Raw genomic sequence first — 23,421 nt, forward strand, 5'->3', positions numbered from 1 at the left:
AAGCTTCTGCCTGCTTGCTTCTGAATGGTAAGGATAGAACAGATCGCTATTACAAGACAGAGGAATACAAATTCCCTAAATTAAAAAGAATATTTAACACAAAGTTATATCCCAGGGCTCTTTTTCCCTACATTTTGTAGCACTGTATTTGTTTCATATTTTGTCTAGTTTTGCTTATTTAAATTTTAAATTAATCTTGAATGGATGTTCTGTTCCTTGGATAACTTCTTGTTCTGGCACACTGTATGTTGCCACTGAGCACTCATTCATTAAATATATGAGTGATCCTGAAAATCTTTAATTGGGTAGATCCCTGTACTTACCTATTAAATCTTAAGTGGAAATGCAAGGATTTGAAAGGGTGGGCCAAACACTCTATAACAGGAAGAGAATGTGTATCACCCTTCTTGCTGCGTTAGCATACACTGAGAAGAGCACCAGTGCATTTTGAATGTTACATCATCTAAAAACACATGATAAAACAGAATTGGCTTTAAAATTCAGCCTGAAGTATCTGCATATTTCATATATTGTTATTAGGCTTTAAATGTTCACATGTGAAATCCTGACACCCTTCACTATCTACTGTTTGGTGTCGAGTTTTCATATCTTCAAAGAACCTACCCATTTCTTTTAAAAGCATTTCTTTCTGGCAGAAATAAAGAACCCAGTCCAGCTTCTACTGAAAACTGGATTAGGTTCTGTGATACCAACATCTTCTTCTATGAAAACCACAATCCAAATAGCATTTTATTGATAGTGGGCAAAAATTAGAGAAATAGAAAGAAAAAACCAGGACCTTAAACACCTACATATCTTGTGCTTTTCCATGAGATTAAAGTTTCTGTACATAAAATATATCTGAAAGTGAAACTTTTACTGTTTTGAAACTATTACCCTGCAATTTCGAATAATTGTTCAATAGAGAACATTGTTTATTTGTTTGCTTTAAAGTAGCCTTTCTCTCAAGCTAGAATTTTTAATAGCATTTACTTGGACTTACTGAAAATTTTCACTTAAACAAATCTGCAAACCCAAGTTTTAATTTCTTGGGCAACTTCAGCATCTGCTTTGTTTATACTAGCAAGTGAAATTGAAAGCAATACATTATCCAGCCTTAAGGGCTTGCTTCTCTTTCTCCTTTCAATTAATCTTGTCTCCAAGGAGTCCTGCATTAAAATAAAATAAAATAAAATATCAATACTATTCTTTTTTAATTTCTATGTGTTTAATTATAAGCAGCAATTAATCAATTTTTTTCAATTTCACTTCTTCTTGGGGGCATCTCACTGGTAAAGCAAAAATCAACACCAGTGTATTAATCAAATAATCACAAAACTTTGAGGCAAAAGTGTTTACCCCATCAAGATTTTAACCTAAAGCTAAGCAAATCTCATCTTTTACTTGAATTATTGGTAGAACTCATTTATTTTTCCTAAAAACATTTTCAGTATATATATTAAATTTCAATAGCAAAGGGCCAATTTCTCTTTTCAATTACAGTCTCCAATTCATTAACACCAGTGGAATTGTTTGGATCTAAGTAATGGCAAAAAATTACTCACAGCGTACACCTTTTTTTTCTGACTACTTTCTATTAGAAAAAAGAAAGCTCAGGATTAATCCACAGTGATATTCCTAGTATGACCCTAAAGCCTGGAAAATGCAAATTTCAATCATTTTGACATTGTTGTTGCTATTAAATCCACTTTAAATGGAAGAACATTAGATACTGCCTCTCTCTTCAACATTTCAATATCAGTGGATCAAATCAAATCACTCTGGATAGGCTTGGATTTTGATCTATGTGCAAGATTACTTAAGAGTCACCCAGATTTTCATTCAAACCCCTTGGTTTCTAAGAATTCTCAGTATATCTGACAAGTTGGCCTTCCTACTCCAATTATTTTTGTGAATATATATAAACTCCTCTGACAATGTATTTGACCTCTTTTACATCAGAACTGTCATTAGATTTTTTAGATGCTGTTACAGATACGAAACTCAAGTATTCCAGGAGTTAATTTCAATTTCTAGAATAATTCTTACTATATTAACCTATTTTTGTTTGTTTAATCTATTTAATTATTGCCACTCTCTTAATCAGTTCAGATAACTTACTTAACTGCTGCAATCTCTTTACTTATGCACAGGCAAAATGCTGTCTATCTACAGACACCCTGAAGTTTTTTCTTCTAATCTGTAAACTGATATTTTCCACTGAAAGCTTTAAAAAGCTTTCGTGTATTTCTGCTGCACAGCTAAGTTCTCAAAAAAATGTAGGGCTGATTTATATTCATTTACCTAAATAAAATACATCTGCCAAATTATTTTACATCGTGCAGTAGTAAATTCATCACTAGAGCAGTAATGAACACCCTTCCAATAAAAAAAGTGTAAACACTGACAACTTCATTATAGCACATTCTGCCACACACCACTTCCCCACGCACAGAATCACAGCCTCTAAGAGAAGCTTTGTGCTTCCTGGGAAGGGAATTATTTGTGATGAACTTACTACTTCTACTACTTTTCTTTGCCCTTGTTAATAGCTGGATCTCTTACACAAGAACGGCCTTTATTTATATATGTATATTTTGTATGCATAAGATATACACTTATTTATCTGCCTTATTTAGCCTCAACTAGAAAACCTGAATATGTGAAAACATGTATCTGAGTGGCAAGTTACTTGAGAAATTAAAAACTTCATGGTAAACACAAAATAATTGACAGGATTTGACTACAAATATTATAGCCATATTTTTGAAAATGCAGAACTTAAGTCTGACTCATAAATTTCATCACCTCTAATTTGTAAAAAGGCAGCCAGTGAATTATTTTTAATAATTTCTTTGTGATCAAGAGTGATAATTGTTTCTTTTTATCATTACATTTCTAGCTCAGTTTTACACATGCAGTAATATTTTATGAAAAGATAACTCTACATAATTTTGATTAGTTGTTTTGCTATCTCTATGGACAAATAACAAACCATAGCTCAATAAGAACTCAAATAATTAAAATCAATTAACACCTTACTGTGTCAGCAAAGCAGCTGATCACACTATCTTAAAAAATCTGATGTGGAGAAATGTATATTGACAATTACATTTTTAGTAAATCTGACCATAGAGATAAAACCTCAGAATTCTGTGGTTTTAATGCTGCTGGCCTTATGCAAAAATGAGATTTTCTCTTGATTAAATACTCATATTTCATCTGTTGGAATCCATTACTTTATGTTAATAAGGAGTTTGCTAGAAAAAGTTTTCATGTGCTCTCCAGGGCAAAAAATTTCAAGTTTGACACAATATCAAACACTGCTAAAAACATGTCTGTCAATATTTGATCTTAAAACAAACTCATTAAGAGACGTATACATCTCAGGTATTATTACAAGGCACACTTTTAAGTATCTTATTAGAACTTTATTAAGCAGCTTATGTGGTACTATTTTAAGGATGAATCTATTGTTTCTTGCAGAAAATTTTCAGCATCTTCATAACTTCCACATCTTTTAAGTCTTATAAAGCATGTTCAAAGTTCTCTAAATCCATGACAAGATTTTTTAAAGCACCTATTCTATTGGGCTTCAGTTTAACAAGCCAACACTAGTACTCAACTAAGGAAATCAATTTAAAATAGCTGTCCAGAGTAGGTATCTACAGAGGTGAAACTGCATAATCATTTTAGTTCACTCTGTTGTGAAATAATTCTATAAATTAAATAAAACAAGTTGCATGTTGCATACCGCAATGACATCTGTTTACCAACAGGGAGCTGGGCCTGTAATGTCCACCTGTAAGAGAGTTCAGGCTTCTCCCTCTAATTTAAGAATCATGGAAAGCATGAAAATCATGAAGTCATAAAAAGCAAGAAAGCATACCAGTTTTCTTTTCTTTTTAAAGGTGCTGATTGCAGACTTTGATTATAGTATATTTTACCCTTCAAAGTGAAAGTATGATCCTTAAAGCACCAGCTGGACACCAGTGTGCGTTCAAGGCTTGGTCTCCTGTTTACACTCTGTGCTGCTATGCTGCCTTGAGTAATGCCTGGGAGGCTTCCCCACCTTCTTCCATCTGATTGCTTTGATGGAGAAACACACAGTACTTTACAAATCCTTGTTTCCAATTTTTCTACAAATGAATACTTTTGTGATAAAGCGTTGCAAATCTCATCTTGCCTCCTGCCTTCACCTTCAATAAAAGAGCTTAGAGCATCTGGACAGCAATCAAGTTCACCAAACTATTCAATGGACATACAACATCATCCTTGCCCATGTCTTGGGTTCTTAAAGAACAAGAAGAGCCCTATCTTATCAAAAAAATGGGCAGACAGCCTCTGGGCTTGGAGCTGCAACACAGATGTGCTCTCACTGCGCGGCCAGATACACCTTCATTGTGATACATTGGACACTTTGGCCCATGGGATCAAGAGAAGAAGAAAGCAGTGCCCACACCACGTACAGCCCCAAATAATTCCAAATGGAAGCTAAAGAGATTTCCAGAAAAATGCTGTCCCCACTGACTAACATTCCTTTCTTCCTGCAGATCAAAAGACCCCTTCTACCCTCAATCCAGCCATCGGGTTACAGGGATAAATTTTGAGTACTTCTCATCTGGTCCTTCTAGTAATAGCTGAGCAGCTCTGTACAACTATGTAAGACTCCATAATACTTTTACTTAGAAGGTAACTTTTCACCTAAGAGATTCCATCTGCCATCCTCTGTTTCACAAATGAAGCCCGGTCCCTTAGTGAACATGAAGACATTCCCTTATTTACCAAGGTCAGCTTTCCCTGAGAAGTTCTTCATTTCTTTTCAGCCCTCTGCCCTCCCACAAACAAGCATAGTGTTTCAATTGTAAGGACAGAAACAAGCACCAGACATGCAAGCCTTTTAACATGTTTTATGCTGAACAGTGAAATCATATGACTGCAGAGTAAAACAGCACCTAATTATTTGGGTGGTGGTCTTTCATGTTCTGCAGCCAGTGTAATCCTTTATGATTCACTTCAAGAACAAAATGCTCTCCTTAAAAATAATGTTTAAGTCTGTGTCCTGCCCATTTGAACCATAGGCATTTCTCTAGCAGCTTGATGCTCCCAGAACAAGAACTTCTTTCCTGTAATAATTCTGTTTCCAGGAAATAACAGGCATCAACATGACATGTAACAGTGGTTGTAATATCAGGCTGTGAAGTGCTGCATGATCACAGAAGCTATTTCTTAACGTTTGGAGCAGTTGTTAAAAATTATCTATCTACTCCACTTTATTTTGTGCATTTCTATATAGCCAACTTGATGCAAAACATTCCTGTGCCATGAAGTGAAATGTTAATATTTAATCCTGTTTTTTCCATTCTTGAATCACCTCATATCTCTTAGAGACACATCAGACAGAGCTAACCAAATGTCACTAGCTTCAAATTTCGTTAGTTTTTAAAAGTTATTTCCAGTTTTCTTGCACACCCATTTCTTATGTAGAAACAAACTCTTCTTCCTATTTTCTTCCTGTTAAATGTCCATTTCCATTGCACTTCTTTTTAAAGATCCAATGTCAGTGGACCTCTGAAAAATTTTCACTTATTTCAAATTACCTGTCACCTGCAGTATAGAACTGACTTCTTTCGTTTCTTCCAGAATACTTAGGGATATACTTGTAGTAACCATAAAAAAAATCCCAAGTGGCAGGAGCCCTCTTATGCCCAAACACACCTTATAAGCAATTAGAAATAAAAAATATGCAGACGATGAATTCGGCATGAACTGCTGATGCTAAAGGTTGTCTGTAGCATGCTTCCATTTCTGATTAATCCTGTCCACAATGTTAAGTAGTAGAGGAACAAACAAAATTCCACCGTTCCCAGAAGAGTTTTGCATAATTTTGGATTTAAAAAACGACTTCTGATCAGTAATTTCCTGTGATTTTTCGCACTAGAAAATAACTGATACTCATTACCTATGCATTGTGCTACAGCAATAATTTTATGATCTATTATGATCTCTATTATAATCGTAATATCTAATGATATTATGATATCTATTATGATCCCCAACATTTTAAAAGACTCTGATTCAGTCTTTCTTTTCTAGACTCCCACTGTTTCATTGCAGGTGAACTTCTATCCCTTAAACTCAATATACTCAATTACACAATACTTAGTATCACATACAACAAACTTGATCACAGTTGAAGACTGATCATCTGCTGTGGTGTATCTTTTAATCAGGAATTGTTCAGCCACTCAAAATCACTGCTGTTGCTGACCCATATTTAACATTATTGTTGCAAAGTTTGCATTACTATACTGCACTAACATGCAAAAAAATCAGTGCTTCCCATTGGAAAGCTCTAACATTTCAGAGCAGGTCTACCCCACAGAAAACATCAGATCTCAGGACTGCTGGGCCTCATCAGCATGCAGCCTTGCAGCAAAGAAGGCCAATGGCATACTGAGCTGTATTAACTATAATGTATGCAGTAAGTTCCCCTCTCTTTCCAACACCTGTGACATTGCACCAGGAGTACCCAGTCCTGTTTTGGGCTCTCCAGGACCAGAAATACAGGGATGTATTGGAGCAAGCCACTGCAGAAAGTCACCAAGACACAAAGAGGACTGCATTACATTATGTACTACAAGAGGCTGAGAGAACAGGGTTTGCTCATCCATAAGCACAGGAGGTGAAATAAAGCTCTCATTTCTGTCCACAGCTGTCTAGTGGAATGCTACAAAGAAATGGAGCCAGACCCTTTGCAGAAATATACCGTTTTAGGACAAGAGATGAAGACAGAAGCTGGAATACAGGTAACTCCAACTGAATATTAGAAAAACCTCTTTTGTCATCAGGTGGTCAAACACTACAAGTTGGTCAGTTGATCCCACAAGTCGTAGAATTTTCATGGAGATATTCAAAACCTAATTTGACACAGACCTGGACATCTGATCCAGATGACCCTGCTTCAGCAGTGGGGTTGGACTAGATGATCTTCAGAGGTTCCTGCCAACGTCAGCTGTACTGTGATCTGAAGCAAGTCATAGCCTAAGCCTCTCAAGACATCATAAAGTAAAATCAGGTCCTGGTCAAGACTGGTGATAGATGTTCTAACCTGAAAAGAAATCAGACTATTACCTACACTTCCAAATTTGCTGTGGAAGAAATCCAGCTTCCTTTCACTCTCTTTCCAACACATTCCTGTAGGCTTCTGAGCTGTATTTAGCTTCCACAAAAGTCTACTCTACACAATGATTTTCTAGAATACAATCACCATTTTACCTCTCAAGGTGACAGGAAATGTGGTCACCCAACTTTCAATTCCCCCTGCTGGAACTCTCCAAATCTCTCCTGCTGATTAAAGATGTGGCTATCAGACCACTACTATACAATTAGTTATGGACACCAACCTCCTGACGAACAGCATTCCACAATTTATCTTTCACCTCCCTTACCTAAAACAAATCAACATAAGAGGAATCATTTCGAGCTAGAACTCAAGGAAGAGCAAATTTTGTATCTGCAGCTACCTAGATAAATCTGAAGCCTTTCTAATAGTGCTAAGTCTACACTGATACAACTGAAATACATGACTTCAAATACTTGAGTATATAATTAATTAAACTTGCATGTATGATAACTTATCTCTGCTAACACGCAAACTTAGATATTTATGAAAACAGTTATAACAAATCAGTTCCTTCTCAAAAAATGACATACAGAAGTTATATGGGTCGGATATTGCATACCTTTGACAAAAGTTATCAATGCATATTTCAGTTACAAGCCCTTTAAACTAATGCCCATATCACTACTAGTTGATTTTGTTTACTTTTATCATGTATAAAATAGACTGCATCCTGGTCTAAAAGTATAATACACGTTGAAGTTCACATATGTTCATTGCAATGTTCAAGTCATCACCACAATTAATTTTGTGCCATTGGGGTTTCACCAAGCAAAAATAATATCCAAACATTCAATTTTGCTGAATTCAATCTGCTTAATATGCACTTTGCTTGATCATAAAAAAAATAAAACTTCAAATAGGAGTATAAAATAAACTGTGTTACAGAAAGCCCTTTCCAACAAATGAAAAATAAACAGCAATTAAAATTATGAACTCTTCAAAGCAGGCACTCTTTTTTTTTTCCCCTAGGCATTGTACGGTATGATGCTTTGTCCATACAGTCCAAATAAGGTCTTCCTTAATCATATCAACATGAGATAAAAACACATTATGAAGCAGTGTAATTAAGCTGTGACACATCTCATATCCATTCATGAAATGCACAGAAAATGATAGTAGCCAAAACTATTTAACTGAGACCATCTTCTCCAACAATTTTCTAAGCAAGAGAATCACCAAGGAGACCTGCTACAGCTTCCAGAAACATTCTACACAACAATGCAAGAGCAGGAGTACCGGGTCAGACCAGTGTTTCCTGCATCCCATCTCCAACAATACTCAAAAGTATCTGCAAGGAACAACATAACAAAAGTGACAGCATATATAATATACACCCAAAGTCTCCAGCCAATCATGCTCAGCGCGGGAATTTCCTCAAATAGATGTGCATTTAGTCACATTCAGTGGATTACTCTGTCATTAATTTGTCCCATCTCCTCTGAATTTCACAAAAGTTTTTCATGCCTTAACACATTTAAAAGACTACTTTCCCTTACAAGAGCTCAGCATCCCAGATCAATCAAGCACACCACTAAAATACTCATATTAGTAGCAGTAACAGTAGTACTAACAAATCCACCATGTAACCGAGTACCACAGGACAAAACCCCTGCCCTGAGCCCCCAAAATCCTAGAGAGCAAGTATCAGATACAAGATAGGAAACTATTTAGAAGCAGTAAGACGACAGTAGCTAGCATCACAAGAAGTGATATCTTGTTAAAAGGAGCTTGATATTGTCATGCTTTTGTAGGCATTTCAGGTAAGGAACCTCTTGGGAAAAGAGATTAATCCAAAAGGAATCCTAGTTCAAGAATAAGGTATTAAACAAATGCGCGTTTGCAAAATAGTAAATGGGCAACAGGGCGGGTGTTACAACTTGAAGGAAAACCTTGACAAAGACAAACAGTATGATAGAGCTGGGTGAAGAAGGACTTGAAACTCAGGGCAAGATACTAATATTTCAGAGAGCAGAGAAGGGACATTGGGGAGGATATAAAAAGGCATGGTCAGTGTGACAGTCTGTCACTCTGAAAATGATCTCTGTAAGAGGATTCTGGATAGATAGGACTGGAGAAAGAATATTTCTCAATGGTAATGAGGATGAGCTTTTAAGTGAAGAGTAGGCAGGCAAACACATACAGCAGGGATGTAAGGCAGGAAAAGCCTGCAAGACTTTGATGCAGTCTGAATGCAAAGAACTTCAGAATAGAACAAAACAGTTACACTAGGTCAGTGAAAAAAAAAAAATATAGCAGAGAAAGAGCATCCCTTTCCATGATATCCCATGTCAGCATCCAGCAGTCACTTGTGTAAAAACTTCCTGAAGTTGAGTTGCATCATCACCATCACACTTAACAGCTCCTCAGAGACATAATAGAGTAATGCCTAATGCATTTTTGAGCCTGTTCATTTTTTGACCTCTAAAACATCCTTTTGCAAGGAATGCCACCATTCAATTGCATGCTACATGGTAGGATGGAAGGGAGGCACACAGTAAAGCCACAAAAACAAAAAACCAAAACAAACAAAAAATTACAACTTCTGTTAAATGTTTTAAAACTGCTTCCTGAGAATCACACAGGATGTTTCCTTTTTCTCATAATATTAAAGTTTGTGAATACTTGTTCTCCAGCTGTCTCCTTGAGGCCTTGCTCAGTCATCTCTTTTCCAAGATGAAGTATTTTACTTTATTTAACTCTTCCTCTGACAAAACTCCTTCCATGTATCTCATCAGCCTTTATGCCCTCATCTCAAACTACAGTATCTTTTTGAAATAACGATAACAAAAATACACCCAATAGATAGATTTCACACACTGGATTTATGGATTGGCATTCATGTTTTCGGTTTGTTTTTCTGTTTCTTTCCTACTAACAGCAAATAATCTATTTGCCTTTTTAATTGCTATACTGTACAGGAAGAGGTCTGTATCAGTGAGACTGCCAAATTACAGACCTGTCCTAGGAGGCAACATAGCACTGTTAACTTGAATAGTAGATGGAGAGCTTGTAAAGAACTCTAGGAGAACTGTTTTGACTAAGGGAATCTAAACTAGGCAATAAGGAGACGAAAGAGAAGCAAGACTACATTTTCATTGAGATAGAAATACCATAAGCCTATGAATCATCTGCAAAGATGATACTTAAATTGTCTTTCCACATAAGATTATGCAAAGATGAAGAACAGAATAAGGGGAAAAAAAAGGGGGCGGTTGAGAGACAACATGTTGCAGAACTCCCACACAAAGCTGGGTAATGACTGACAAAGATCCTCCAAAGGATGCACTGAAGAAGTGATCAAAGTATGTGAAGGCACCAGAAAGATGACATTTGCCAAGAAGTCACAGGGCAAAAAGAACAGGGACATAGTCAACTGTTTTCACAGCTGACTGGCAGGTTGAGAGAATCAAAGCTTAAGATTTAAAGTGCAATTCACAATGATTAAAGTGATTTTTAGAAGTCCATATCTTGCTTGGAGAGGCAGTCTCAGAAGTAATCCAGTGGAATCACCCCACTTAGTCACACATGCCCCTGCTCTGCCTTTCAGCATGCCCTCAGCACTACTGCCCATCACTGCAATGCACTCTGTTTCTGCTTCAATAGCATAGAGCCATAGTATGATGCTGAGAAGCTGCTTTACTCATGGGATTGCAATATCCAGAGCTTTTTCTATAGCAACTGAATTTGCCTTATACAGCCCTCTGAGAAGAAGATAATATTGACCTGAGCTAGTATGAATTCCAACTGGAACTGAGTACTACACAACTTTACAAGGCTCTACCAGGAACCGGGACACAAGTGAAACGGCGGCCCCACTGCTATGGATCTGCATCACCTTTTGTTTCCCATTCCCAGATCAGTTAATCAGGTTTGCCATCTTCTGCCAAGCTTTCTCTCGCCAGAGAAGGAAATTACTGAAAACATTAACAAGTACAGTTTTCCACCCTAAATTCTCTTCAAAGAATTGGTCCATGAAGTGGGACAGTCTAGAACAAAATTACTACTTAAAAATTTTTTTTGATCCTCCTATTCCTGTCTATTTTGCATTCACATCTCCCATGAAAGCTGTTTTGTAGATGGGCTATGTGATTGCACAACAGCCAAAATGAGTAAGAAACTCTATAAACTGACTTGTTTTCCAACAATTACACGTGCACATGCACATACTCACAGATACTTCTATATACCAATCACTTCTGAAAATACAAATGGAAATAACAGTAATCTTCCAAGCCCTCTCTTTTTCATTGCACACAGCTAAGAAAAAGGAAAAAAAAACCAAAACCCACCACCATTCTTACTGATACACTTTAGTTATTAACATTTTCTGTCCCTTAGAAAAAAGATAAATTAATTATAATTAGGTCCCATTTGGACAATTTTGTGTATAGCATTCATATCAGCGATGTGTTGAAAAAAGAGCCAAAATCAACACACACATTTTCTTAAGTGAAGACTTGAATAAAACAAAGCCAGGCACTTGGTTCGTCTTTCATTCCATATGATACACAGCTGCGTCAATCCCATCAGGAAACAGGCAACAGGAAATTCTTAACATTCTGAAGAGAAATCTAAAGATGTGCCTCATCACCCTTCCTCCTGAAAGTGCTTTTCAATTGTCTGAAAGATGTTTATACTAGTTCTAAAATTATTAATTACTTTGCTTAGCTTTTAAGCAGCTATAGGCCTCATTAAGTAGCTAACAAGGAGACAAATTTTTTTTTCTTTTTGTAAGTTGCCTTCACTTTTTCATTTCCTTCATCCCAAAATATAAATTAAAGAAACCTTGACACCTATGGACAAAATCAAAGCCAAGTACTCTAGCTGTTAGAAAATGGTTCTTCATAATGTGCTGCTCCTGTGTTATTTGTTTTTCTAACTATAGCTCTTGCATATATAATTCCATTATACTTTTATAAATCACCATTTTGAAAAATGCTTTTGAACCATTAATATATTTTCCTGGTTAAAATTCTTTGAGATGTTCTTAACAAGAGTCTTAGATAATGAATTTGGGCAAACTCTGGAACAGTCTTTACAGTATTATCATTCTCATTAATTTTCAGAACTACCCACTGTGTTGAGATGATTGTCATGGGCCTAAGACTTCAATTTGGCTAAATATTTTTGCATATATTTCAACATATAAGTAACTAACAGATGTTTAAAATGTAAGTTCACAATCTAGAAATAGTTAAATGTTTACTGTAGTATCGTAATTTGGTTTTGCACTAATTTTTATTTTTCTGCTTCTATCTTTAAACACTCTTTTAGAGTCCTGCTTGGCTGTAGGCAAAATGCTTTAAAACAACATCACATGAAAACAAAACATACTCAATTTAGTAAATACAGCTGTGTTTTTAAAGAAAGAAAAAAATAAACACTTAAATGTACCACAAATTAAAAACAGAGAAAAGAAAAGAAAACATTTAATGATAGAAATGTTACTTTTACCTAAGGTCCAGCCAGGCTTAATGTAAAACCTTTTAAATTGTTTGCAAAATAAAAGCTGTAAAATTCATGTTTTATTTTTGTTTTAGAAACCTTATACATTCTACGGTCTTGCACCATTCTTAAAAGGCTATATTAGATGAAAACAAAATTACTTTCAAAATGTTAATACACAGCATACACAGTATCTTACTTTAGTCCAGATTATTCTTTTCTTTGCCTTTTTTTTTTTTGGTTATGTTATCTTTGAAGACTGCTTCTGTTTCCATTGTTTCATCCTTAACCATTCACATATCAGAGCAATAAGTATTTCATTACTGGTTTATCTGTCCAGAGGCTTGAGAAGCAGTAACAATTAACCCTCCCTTCACAGTGATTGATACAGGCTTTGCTTTCAATTTGTTCCACTACACAGATCATGAAATTCTGAATGCGATCATCCTTATTGACCTACACTTTCAAACACACGGCTACAATGAGATGAAAGTAATTATTAAAAGGAACACAGGACTACTCAATGCTGAAACAAAGTCTTGAAAAATCTTTTAGATGACCTTCTCATAAAATTAGCATCTTTTGATGTGAAATAAAATTATGGATTTTCTTCATAATCTGGAAATATTCAATGTAAATCTGATCAAGGTACGATATCATTATATCACAAAAGCCCAGTTCTAATGTCACATCAGTTCATACCTGACCCAATAAACAGTAACTTCAACCAGAGTGATCATAGTAGGATCATGCCCTATATATTTTAAAAGTTCCTCTGTCAGCTTTATTTTACACCAGCTCTGTTTGAAATGTTGTGTAGAAAATGACAAGACAGTGATTACTATTCTATTGTAGTCTGTTTCAAAAAGGAAACAGTGTTTCCTTTAAAGTTCTTCTCACAATTAGTAAGAAGCAGAATAAATTCTGAAGAATTCTAATTTTGCTTTTCAGGTGAAGTATCTTTCCATTCTCTGTCAATTAAAACACACTTTTTCCCTCAATCACTTTGGGGTTTGTTACTATTTGAATTGGATAAATATTGCAATACATGATAATTACCATAAGAAACAAATAAGTAATGAATAGAACTTAAATATCTTTTTTTTTGCACTAGTACCATAATAAACAATTTTTTTTAAAAATCACTCCTAAAGGAATTCTAAATCCATAATCTAAATAATGGCTGTTCCTAAAGATCAACATTCAGTGTGTCAAATAATTTTGGGGGAAAGGAGATTTGCAATGTTTGCTACATCCTGCGGTCTCCTGTTCTGGTTTTTGGAAATGATGGAAAAAATTTTAAATACTACCCTTAAAAAGCATGGAATAACAGCTTCAAAACTGCAGTTCTGTAGAGAAGCATTTTTCTTTCTATTAAAAAAGGAATAAAAAGAAAGACAGCATGTCTTAGTTTGGAAATTTGAGTGTAAGTAGTGATTGATAACAGAAACAGCATATATGTTTGACAGATCTGGAATCAGCTGTATCTTTTCTATCATGCTTCTCATCTGAAGTCTATTTTCTGTCACCTCCATTTATTTCCTGTTGTTCGTTAATCTGAAACAGTTGTTTAGTAAAAATAGATCTTGAATAAATTGGGCCTTCTGAAATCATATGTACCATTTATGTATCAAAGATATGTTCTGGTTACAGAGCACTGCCTACAAACAGGAAACCTCACTATTAAAGTGAACATCCAATTAATTAAGATACTGTAGTAAACTACTTGGATCCTGCAAACAACTACTTGAGTACCATTTATCTACCTCATTCAGCCAATGAAAAAAATTACTGTACTTTTGATTTTTCACAAGAAATGCAAGTTTTGTTGTAAAACTGAACAGCAGCTCAGAAAGAATGAATAGATAAATTAGCACAAAATATTTGTTTCTCTTTTTATGTTCATCTTCTATTTGTTACTTAGCAAGAGAAATCGGGTTTGTTTTTTAAAATGCAGTTCTTTTCAAGAACCTCCTGTCCATACTGTTAGCAATTTATGCAAAGGTGAAGCAAACATGCCAATCCTACATCTAACTATAGTCAGACAAATAAAATCAGCTACTTTTTTTCAGCTGTGAAGGTTGAAGGATAAGTACCACTGGCAGCTATTCTCTTTTTTTAATACTTTTTTCCTTTTTTAATCCTGCTGCCAGTGCTGTACACATTCAGTCACTCAGTTCTTTCTACTGACCTCAACCTTGACCTGTGAAAACTGCCCACTTACATTTTTTTCCCACAAAGTAACAAATTCTGCCTCCCATCATCTCTAAGAAAAAACAGTTTTTTAACAAATACCCTTCTAAAATTTGGTATACTATACTTTTGCTAAATGAATTACAGCTTTGGCACCTAACTCATACAAGCCTAGGTTGTGAGTAAACTGATTGCAAATGTGACTTTGCGCATGACTTTCAAATACGACATTTCAGCAAGAGGGAAAGAAAATCCCTTTCTCCCCTCCCTATTCTAATATGTAAGTATAGAGTTCTAATATATAATTATACAGTTCTGTGCCTATATTTCAACAAAACTATAACCCTTTAGGATTTCATCCAAAATGACTGTTCAAAGACTATTCATTACACAATAAAATTCAGTTTAAAACAATTAATATCTAATGAAGCCTGTTCTAAATTTCTGTTGGAGACAAAATTCCCAGGCAAGTATTTTAAAGGGAGCTTATAGGATTTAGGCACCCATAGTTCACTAAAATGCAGTATGTGTTGAATGCCTAAATCCAATAGGCTCTTCAGAAAATCCAAGCCCCTGGGACATTATCGTAGATTATGTACATACATATTATTCAGACTATATCCCCTAAGTTCACTATATACATATGTAAACCTAACATGCCTGCAGGTAATGGAACAGTACTTTTCCACTTAAATTATTTAACATAAGTGTTGAACTTCTATTATATATCAAGCTAACAGATAATTTTAAATTGCAATCAAGCCATTCTCTGAAAGCACTTTATTTCAGTGGAGGTTTTGCCTGTAAAAGAAATGTAAATCCCTCTAATGAAGGCAGTGTAATCTTTGAATACACAGTCAAAATGGGGGCTGGAATTTTACTCCTAATGCTAACATTGACATCTTTTGCCACTTCTGCTAGTTCTCAAAAATCTTTTGTGTGTAACTATCTCATCAGTAAAACACGTAGAACAGCATTTTCAGACCTTTCAATGCACGCTAAGCCAAATAAAGAAACATATCTACAGAAATACTCAGTATTAATATTAAAGTCTTCTTCAGACATTGGATGACATCAATCAGAAGTTCTCCAGAACAGATAAATGACATAACATGACAGAAGAGTCCAAAGTCCAAAATGCAACATATAAGAAAGGCTGGGAAAATAGCCTGTAAGAAAATCTTCAAAACTCTGCTTTCAGTAACCCGTTTCAAATTCTTTCTAACATATCACTTGTTCTTTAATGTGCCTGGCTCTTGCCTGCGCATAGAGTGCCGGGTAAGGGCTGGCATAACTCTCAGTATCTAGCTGCAGCAGGCTGAGATCAGGATCTCCTTGAGAATCACTCCATTTTCACTTGACAATCTCAAGACTTTCGCATTTTATAGTAACACACAGAAGCAAAGTTCACTCCTCCTCTCACTAAGTATATTTGTCATTGCAATCTCTCTGAGAACAAATTCACATCTATTAAATTATATGTTAAAAATACTTTTATCCTTGCTTGTGATTCTCTGTAGTATACTTTAATTGTGTACGTAATTTCATTTGGGACTTTTCTTACGATTAAGGTACAACTTGAACTCAATATTCTCCCAAAGACAGGGTCCAGTTCTGCCAAGTTACAGACACAAATACTATCCTACCCTTACTGTACCTTCTTTGTCCTGTGTAATATACTTCTGTGGCATACAAAATTAACGAATATTTGTACTACTCAAAGTCCTGTTCAAATGAATGGCACAACGGTCCTATTCATTTGACTAGGACTTTGTGTATTGCAAAACCACTGCTCGAGCTAGTCACAGAACAATGCTCTAGTCATATAAGACATGGCAGGAACTATTATGTTCTTACTATGGCGCATCTTCTTATGCAGCAAAATACAATATTATTACAAATCATCCCTATTATGCAAAGTCCTATTAAACAAAAAGTCACACACCTCATTCGCACTAATAGGATTTTGTATGTTTAAGATAACATACAGTAGCCTTATAAATATTACATAGAAAGAAATTGCCTCTTCTGAAAAAATGTAATTCTTTTGAAATGAAATTTCAAAACATTTCCTCTCATGGCCATAAATCTTTGGCAGCTTCTTAAAAAAAAAAAGCCAAACATTAAGCATAAGCAAACGACCCAAAGAAACAAATGACTGGGGTAAAAATGCAGTCTTTACTATGTACCTTAAAAATATCCTATGTTAAAAATATATAAACAAATTTCTAGGGTGACATCCTGCAGAACAAGTTTGTTTGATGCATTTCAAAACATGCTATGCCTATGCTGACACGACTATGCTGAAAACACAAGATGAGGTGCTTTTACACCTGCAAGAGCTACTACTGATAATAATAAAAAATTGATCTGATGAACTAACTGAATGTAAGGTTTATTCACATGAGATGAGATGAGATTTCAGGAAATGGTTTCATAACAGTAAACAGTTACTTAATTGCTATCAAATGTACTTCTGCCACGTTGGTTAAATGGCTTCATTCTACTGACCTGGGTGCGAGAAGAATCATTCCAAAAATGTTATAAAATGGTAACAGTTAGTTTTAATGATCATTATCAGTTATTCAAAATTCTTATCTTAGAATATACGTTCCAATAAAGAGGGTATTATTATAAAGATAATTTTATAAAACAAAAAAAAATTTTAAATACTCTTTACTTTTTAGGAAGTATGCTGATGAAGCTGATGCCTAGAATGCCAGTCTTCAACAACTGTTTTACATCACTCTTGCAGTAAAATTCCCATCTGGGCTGGCAACTTGTGTGCCAAGTTTCAAACAAATGTGATTTGAAATTGCCAGTATATTAGACTCCGAAATTCAAGTGAGATGCTAATAAAAAGAGATGGATACTGACAATAGATCTTCATAATCTCTTAAATATACCTATGGTTCCAGGTGTTGTATTAATCTGTTAACAAAATTCTCTAATTATTTGTAACTTACTTATAGTACAGCATTAGAATATAATGCCATCAAATTGTTAGAAAACAAGCTAACTGGATATAGTTTGTAAGAAAAAAACAGTTGTGGTGTAAAGAGTGTAGAAATGGTGCTGCAGACAAAACCTTGTTATTCAGAATCCCATTAGTTACTGAAAATGCCTAATATAAGTTTTGTTGATCAATACTCTCATGTAAGCTCTAAATAATGTATGATTCCAGTGGAGAAAAATGTAGCAAATCAAATATGGTGGGAAAATGTTTCAAATTATGAAGAGTAGTATGACTGCTAATCCATAAATCAGAAATCAGAAAGATTGTTGTAATGTGGGAGGGCTCTATTTAATAAAGGTCATTATAACTCCTGGCTCTAGAGCTATAAGATCTAATATCCTCTCTGGTAGCTCTATGATATGCCCATGCATTACTGTTCTTGTTGACAGTCTGTTGCCTTGGAAATATTTCATTATTTCAGTTTTTCCATTTGTAGACCCTTGGCCTTGTGATATGAAGGCCACCCTATTTCATATTTTCGATTATCATTTAAGCAATCTTCTGGAGCTATTTATATAAAAGCAAGTGTTGGACAATGCATATCATCATTTATCACTGCTATGTTTAAGCTCATGCTCTAGAAAAAATGCCGAAATAAAGGGTTTTTTTCTCTTTCACTTTAGACCAATAGCACTCTAATATTATGATATGCTATACAAATCAATGCTGGCATATCACATGCATGACACTTCTGTCTATTTCATTTTCTTGGGTGTATATCCACACAGTTGAAAAAATGAAACTGTTGCTGTAACTGTAAAATTTGCTAGCACTCACAGTTTAAAAGAAAACCAAACAAATGTAAGTGTGTAACTTTTCATATATCCTTTTAAGAACCTAAACAGGCGAAAAAAGTTTCAAAGCTATTCAAGTGCCTGGTTACATCAGAGACTACTACTTTTTACAACTGTTTTGTAAGCACATTTTCTGCTTGAAAAAATGTAACACAATCTACCCAAATACTTGTGGTAGTGAAGACTAAAAAAACAATGTACACAAAGTTAATTTAGAGGATTCTTAATCTTGAGAACTAGTTTACTGAAGTAGTAGCTAAGAAACTGCAAAACCCTTTCAGTTAAGTGCTACGCTCCTGTGTGTCAAATATCTTGGCTCACACAGATGACAGGATGTGTACAGAGACAGTTAAAATAGTTACATGCAAGATTTCATGAGCACATTACACAACTTTTAATAAAATGTACATGAGTATCTGTTTATTGAAGCACTGATCGATTTACTCCAAAACTTTTAAGGAATAAACAGATCACCATTATTTCTGCTACAAAAAATATCATCAACTTCTACATGCAATACTTATACCTAAACTGTCCAGAGCACTGTACAGAGTGATAACAAAGTGAACCCTAAGGGCAAAAAACAACTTCTTGGACACTAGGCCAAGTTTGTGGCTATTAGTGTTCTCAGAATTTAGACTACCTTTTTCCCCTGAAATGATTACACCTCCTACTCCCTACAGGGAAAAACTACTCCGATCCAACCTTTAAAATGACAGCATCAGAGCTGAACAAGAAGATGCTATTAAAGGGCATTAAATTAAATACAGTATATCCTCCTACAACTTCAATCAGAATTTCAGACCAAGTGTTATTTAGTTCAGCTCTCAAGTGGAGCAGAATAACAAATCGCGCACTTTGATTTACCTTCTCCGAATGCCAAATGGAGACAGGTGATAAAGAAAGCACTCATGCACAGGCTATGAAGTTTCCCCTAGAAATTAATTCTATCTTCAAGATTCCTATCTCAGAGAAATTCCCAAAATGGCACACAAATATGCTTCTGCTGGAGAGATTACTGAAGCTATCCTGGCAAATACACTTAGCACTAATATAGTAACATTCTCAGAAAGAAGACAGCAGAATTGTTTGGTGGGGGGGGGGGGGGGGGGGGGAACAGGACTTATTCATATGAATTGTTTTTCCAACAAAGAACTCTGTAGGAGAAAAACCTGCTGCTTTAAGTGTTATTAACACAGTAGAAACACCTTTGCAGCCACTGAAATGAAGATTTAAAAAAAAAAATGTTTGCAGTTGAAAATGAAAATCTGTAGTTAAGTCATTGACTTCTAAGGGTGCACTCTTTCTTCTTTACGTGAATCTCCTAATTTTGCTACATATCAATATAGCCCTGTCAAAGTGCAACAGTTAATACTAATGCATCTAAGACAAGCACGCTAACACCTCAGTGGTGAATAGGAAGTATATGGGGTTTTTATACCGGGCAGACAGCTTTCTCAGGAAAAATGGCACAGCTATTTAGACAAAATCTGTGGGGTTTGGAAGTTGTACTAGAAATGCTGATCATTCTAAAATAAGCAAGTATGAAATTAAGGCTAAAGTACTTTTGTTTAAATATTTTTCAGACTTATTTGTGCTGTGAAATATAAACCAACTAACACATGATCCAGCTACTTTTAAAGGCTATCTAAATGTCCATTTAGATAAATATCCATTTTTCCAACTAGCCAGGAACCTTCCTCACCCCTCACACTCAAGTCCACTTGTAACGAAGGGGCGGGAGGGAAAGAGCCCACCTCAAACCCTCTGGCTGCTCTTCTTCTGGCCATATATCTCGTCGCAGTGTAGCAATGGAGCTTTGAATACTTTTGTAAGAATCACAAAGTAACATCACATGAACTTGTACTCTTGTCTCCTACTAGTCACTTCTAGAAAGATTCACTTTACTAGAACAAATCCGCTACGGGCAATTCGTGTCACCAGCCGAGCAGATTAATCACAAGCACTCTCTCACAACAAAAGTACATGGGGCAGGCGGCGGGCCGGGAACCAAGCGGGGGGGTAGCGAGATCACCCCCCGCCTCCCTCCCCGGATCCCGCGCACCGCCTCCCCGCCTCCCCGCCCGCCCGCGCACCGGCTCCGCTCTGCCCACCGCGGGGGCGCCGGCACCCGCGGCCCGCTCGGCGGCGGTGGGGCGGGGGGGCCGGCCCGGGCAGCCCCGCGGGCGCAGCTGGCGGCGCGCCCCCCCGCTCCGGCCTAGCCGCACTTGAACCGCACCGGCGGGGCCGGCCCCTCCGCCCGGAACGCCGGGCCTGGCGCGGCGCCCCAGGGCCTCCGAGCGGCGGGGGCCGCCCGGGGGGGCCTTCCGCCCCCCGCTCACACAACCACACACACACGCCCGCTCCACAACGCGCCCCGCCAAGCACCGGCTCCGGCAGCCGCGGCGGTGCGGCCACCGGAGCGGGGCCGCTGCTGCGCGGCTTGTTCTGAGTGTGTGCGTGTGTGTGTGTGTGTGTGTGTGTGTGCGTGCGGCTGGCGGTGCGCACTAGGAGGAACTCACGGTGCCCGGCTGTGCGAGCAGCGGGTGCCGGCGGCAGGTCCCCCCACCCCGGCATGGCAGCCAGCCCCGGCCCCCAGCGCCGGCGGCTCGGCCCGGCCCGGCGCTGCTGCGGCGGCTGCTGCTGCTGCTGCTGCTGCTGCTGCTGCAGGTTCAATAAAGAGAAAGTGTTACCGTTCTCGCCTGGAAGGATCCTGCTGAAAGCTTGGCTTGGTGGGCGCCATCTTCCTGGGATTTTTTTTTTTTTCTCCTCTCTCCCTTACTTTTCCCCCTCCTGATGTTGGTGTGTGTTGTGTGTCTAGCAGCAGCAGCGGCGGCAGCAATGGCCCCGGTTAGCCAGACAGGCTAAGGAAAAGTACTGAGGCCAAAGCATCGCGGGCTCCCACTCCTCCGCGCAGTCCTGGTGCAGGTTGCTTGCTCGCTTGCTTGCTAGCGCTGCTACTGCCGCTGCGCCGTCCATAAGCCGAGGAGCGGAGGGAGCCGGGGCCCCGCCGGCCCCAGAGACATGCCCAGCGCAGGCAGCGGCGGCGGCCGGCGGCGGCGGCGGCGGGAAGAGCTAGCCGCGGCGCAGCCCCGGCGGGCAGCCCGGCCGCTGGCATCGCCCGGCAGGTGCGGCACACGCACACACACACACTCGCACACACGCACGCACACGCACTCTCTCGCACACTCGCACACACACCCCCGCGCCCGCGGGCCGGGCTACGCGGGGTGCCAGGCCATCGGGCCAGCGGGGCGGGGGCGGGGGAGGGAAGGAGGGGTGTCAGGGATCTCCAGGCTTGACCGCTGTGAAAGTATTTCTGGGCATTTTCCAGCTGCTTTCCCAGCTCCGCTCCCGCTCTGCGTGCAGGGGACACAGCCTCTGCTGCCGGCGCAACAACGCCACTCAGTTGCAGTTTCGCACACTTTCTTCCTCTGGAGTCTGGGCTCCAGCAGGGAAGAGGAGCAGAGGGAGGCAGGGACTCTCTCTTCAACTCCGCGGGCGCAGAAGCGCGGCGGGAGCACACCGGGCGCGAGCAGCGTGTCACCCGTGGGCTTCCACAGTGGAGGACGGGCTCGGGCGGGAGCCGCCGGCCGGGGGATGCAAGGGCCCTGCGACCCACAGGGCCGTACGCGGGTGTGCCCGGAGCCAGCCGGGCCGGGCCGGGCCGGGGGGAACCCCGCGCAGCCCCCAGGCACCTCCGAGAACGCGCCCGCACGTCCTGAGAGTGGGCATGGGGTACTAGCGGGACAAAAAGGCGTAATGCTGGAAAGGTGAACTGAGAGTGATGACCCGCTTTGTTGGGAAGGGTGTAGCACTTCACGCTGTTTTATTGGAGATTATGAAACTAATCATGAAGTAAAGGAGCGGGGAAAAGATACCGCTACCTTAATCGTTCCTTCCAGGACACCGGGAGAATCCGAGCGATACTAGCCCTTGTAGAAGAAATCACTCGTTCTCTAAAAGCTTTCCATCTCCAAGGTAACTTTGTGGCTATTCTGCTGCTCCCTTGGAAGTACAGCTGCCTGGGCCTGATCCTGCTCCCTCGGAAAATCCGACGGGCTTCCTTGGGGAAAGGGGCAAGCCCCGAAGGTCGGGCGCATTTATTCAAGAGAAACGTTTCCGCGACTACTCCAAAAGTTTTTTGGGGGGAGGGGAGGAGGCTGGGGGCCAAGAGCCTGTGCGAGCCTCAGGGCAGAGCCAAGGGGAAGAAGTTAACAAAACACCTGGAAGTTTGGCGCACCGGGGGACCGGAGGATTTCTTCCCGCCGGAGGCAACCGGGCCGGCGTAACTTTGCGCGGGGCGGCGCGGGCGGCCCACGCGCAGCCCGGGGCTGGGGACACGGCCGCGGCTCGTGGGCACCGCCGCCCGCTGCGCACGTGCGGCCTTCGCGCGGCCGTTGCGCACGTGCGCAGCCGGTGGCGGCCGCCTGGCCTCGGGAGCCGCGAGCCCGCGGCGGGACCGGGCGGGCAGGGCCGCGCTGCGCTCCGGGCGGCGGGAGGCGGCGGGGGTGCAAGGTGGGGACGGAGGGCTGCAGGGAGGGGGGCTGCCTACAAAGCAGCAGATGCCGTTCCCGGCCGGCAATCCTGCCTCCTCGCCTCCGAAATGGAGGAAAAAAAAAAAAAAAAAAAAAAGAAGTTAACAGGTGTCTCGTCGTCGGCTGTGGCAATAGCGTAAGGAGGTGTCGTGTCTGCTGTATTTTAAGCGTTTTCAGAAAGCACGGAGAAAAATCGTTCGACATAAACCACGCTGTTTCATCCATAATATACAATGACAATTTGGAATA

At 39.1% G+C, this 23,421-nt stretch overlaps 1 protein-coding gene across 5 annotated transcripts in view; it reads right to left on the reverse strand.

Annotated features, from left to right (window-relative positions):
• Positions 1-23,421, reverse strand: part of NPAS3 (neuronal PAS domain protein 3) — a 602,217-nt gene that overhangs the window by 576,706 nt on the left and 2,090 nt on the right. For 2 of the 5 annotated variants that reach the window (XM_039553024.1, XM_039553022.1), the window contains exon 1: positions 21,328-21,892. The exons of 2 other annotated variants lie outside the window; for them this stretch is intronic. In XM_039553024.1, the coding sequence (XP_039408958.1) occupies positions 21,328-21,377 (50 nt within the window). In that variant the 5' untranslated portion in view covers positions 21,378-21,892. Of the gene's footprint in view, positions 1-21,327; positions 21,893-23,421 lie in introns of those variants that run through there. One more of the 5 variants, XM_039553023.1, reaches the window with a different exon arrangement.

Source organism: Corvus cornix, chromosome 5 (genome assembly GCF_000738735.6).
Source record: "Corvus cornix cornix isolate S_Up_H32 chromosome 5, ASM73873v5, whole genome shotgun sequence".
NCBI classification, from domain to species: domain Eukaryota; kingdom Metazoa; phylum Chordata; class Aves; order Passeriformes; family Corvidae; genus Corvus; species Corvus cornix.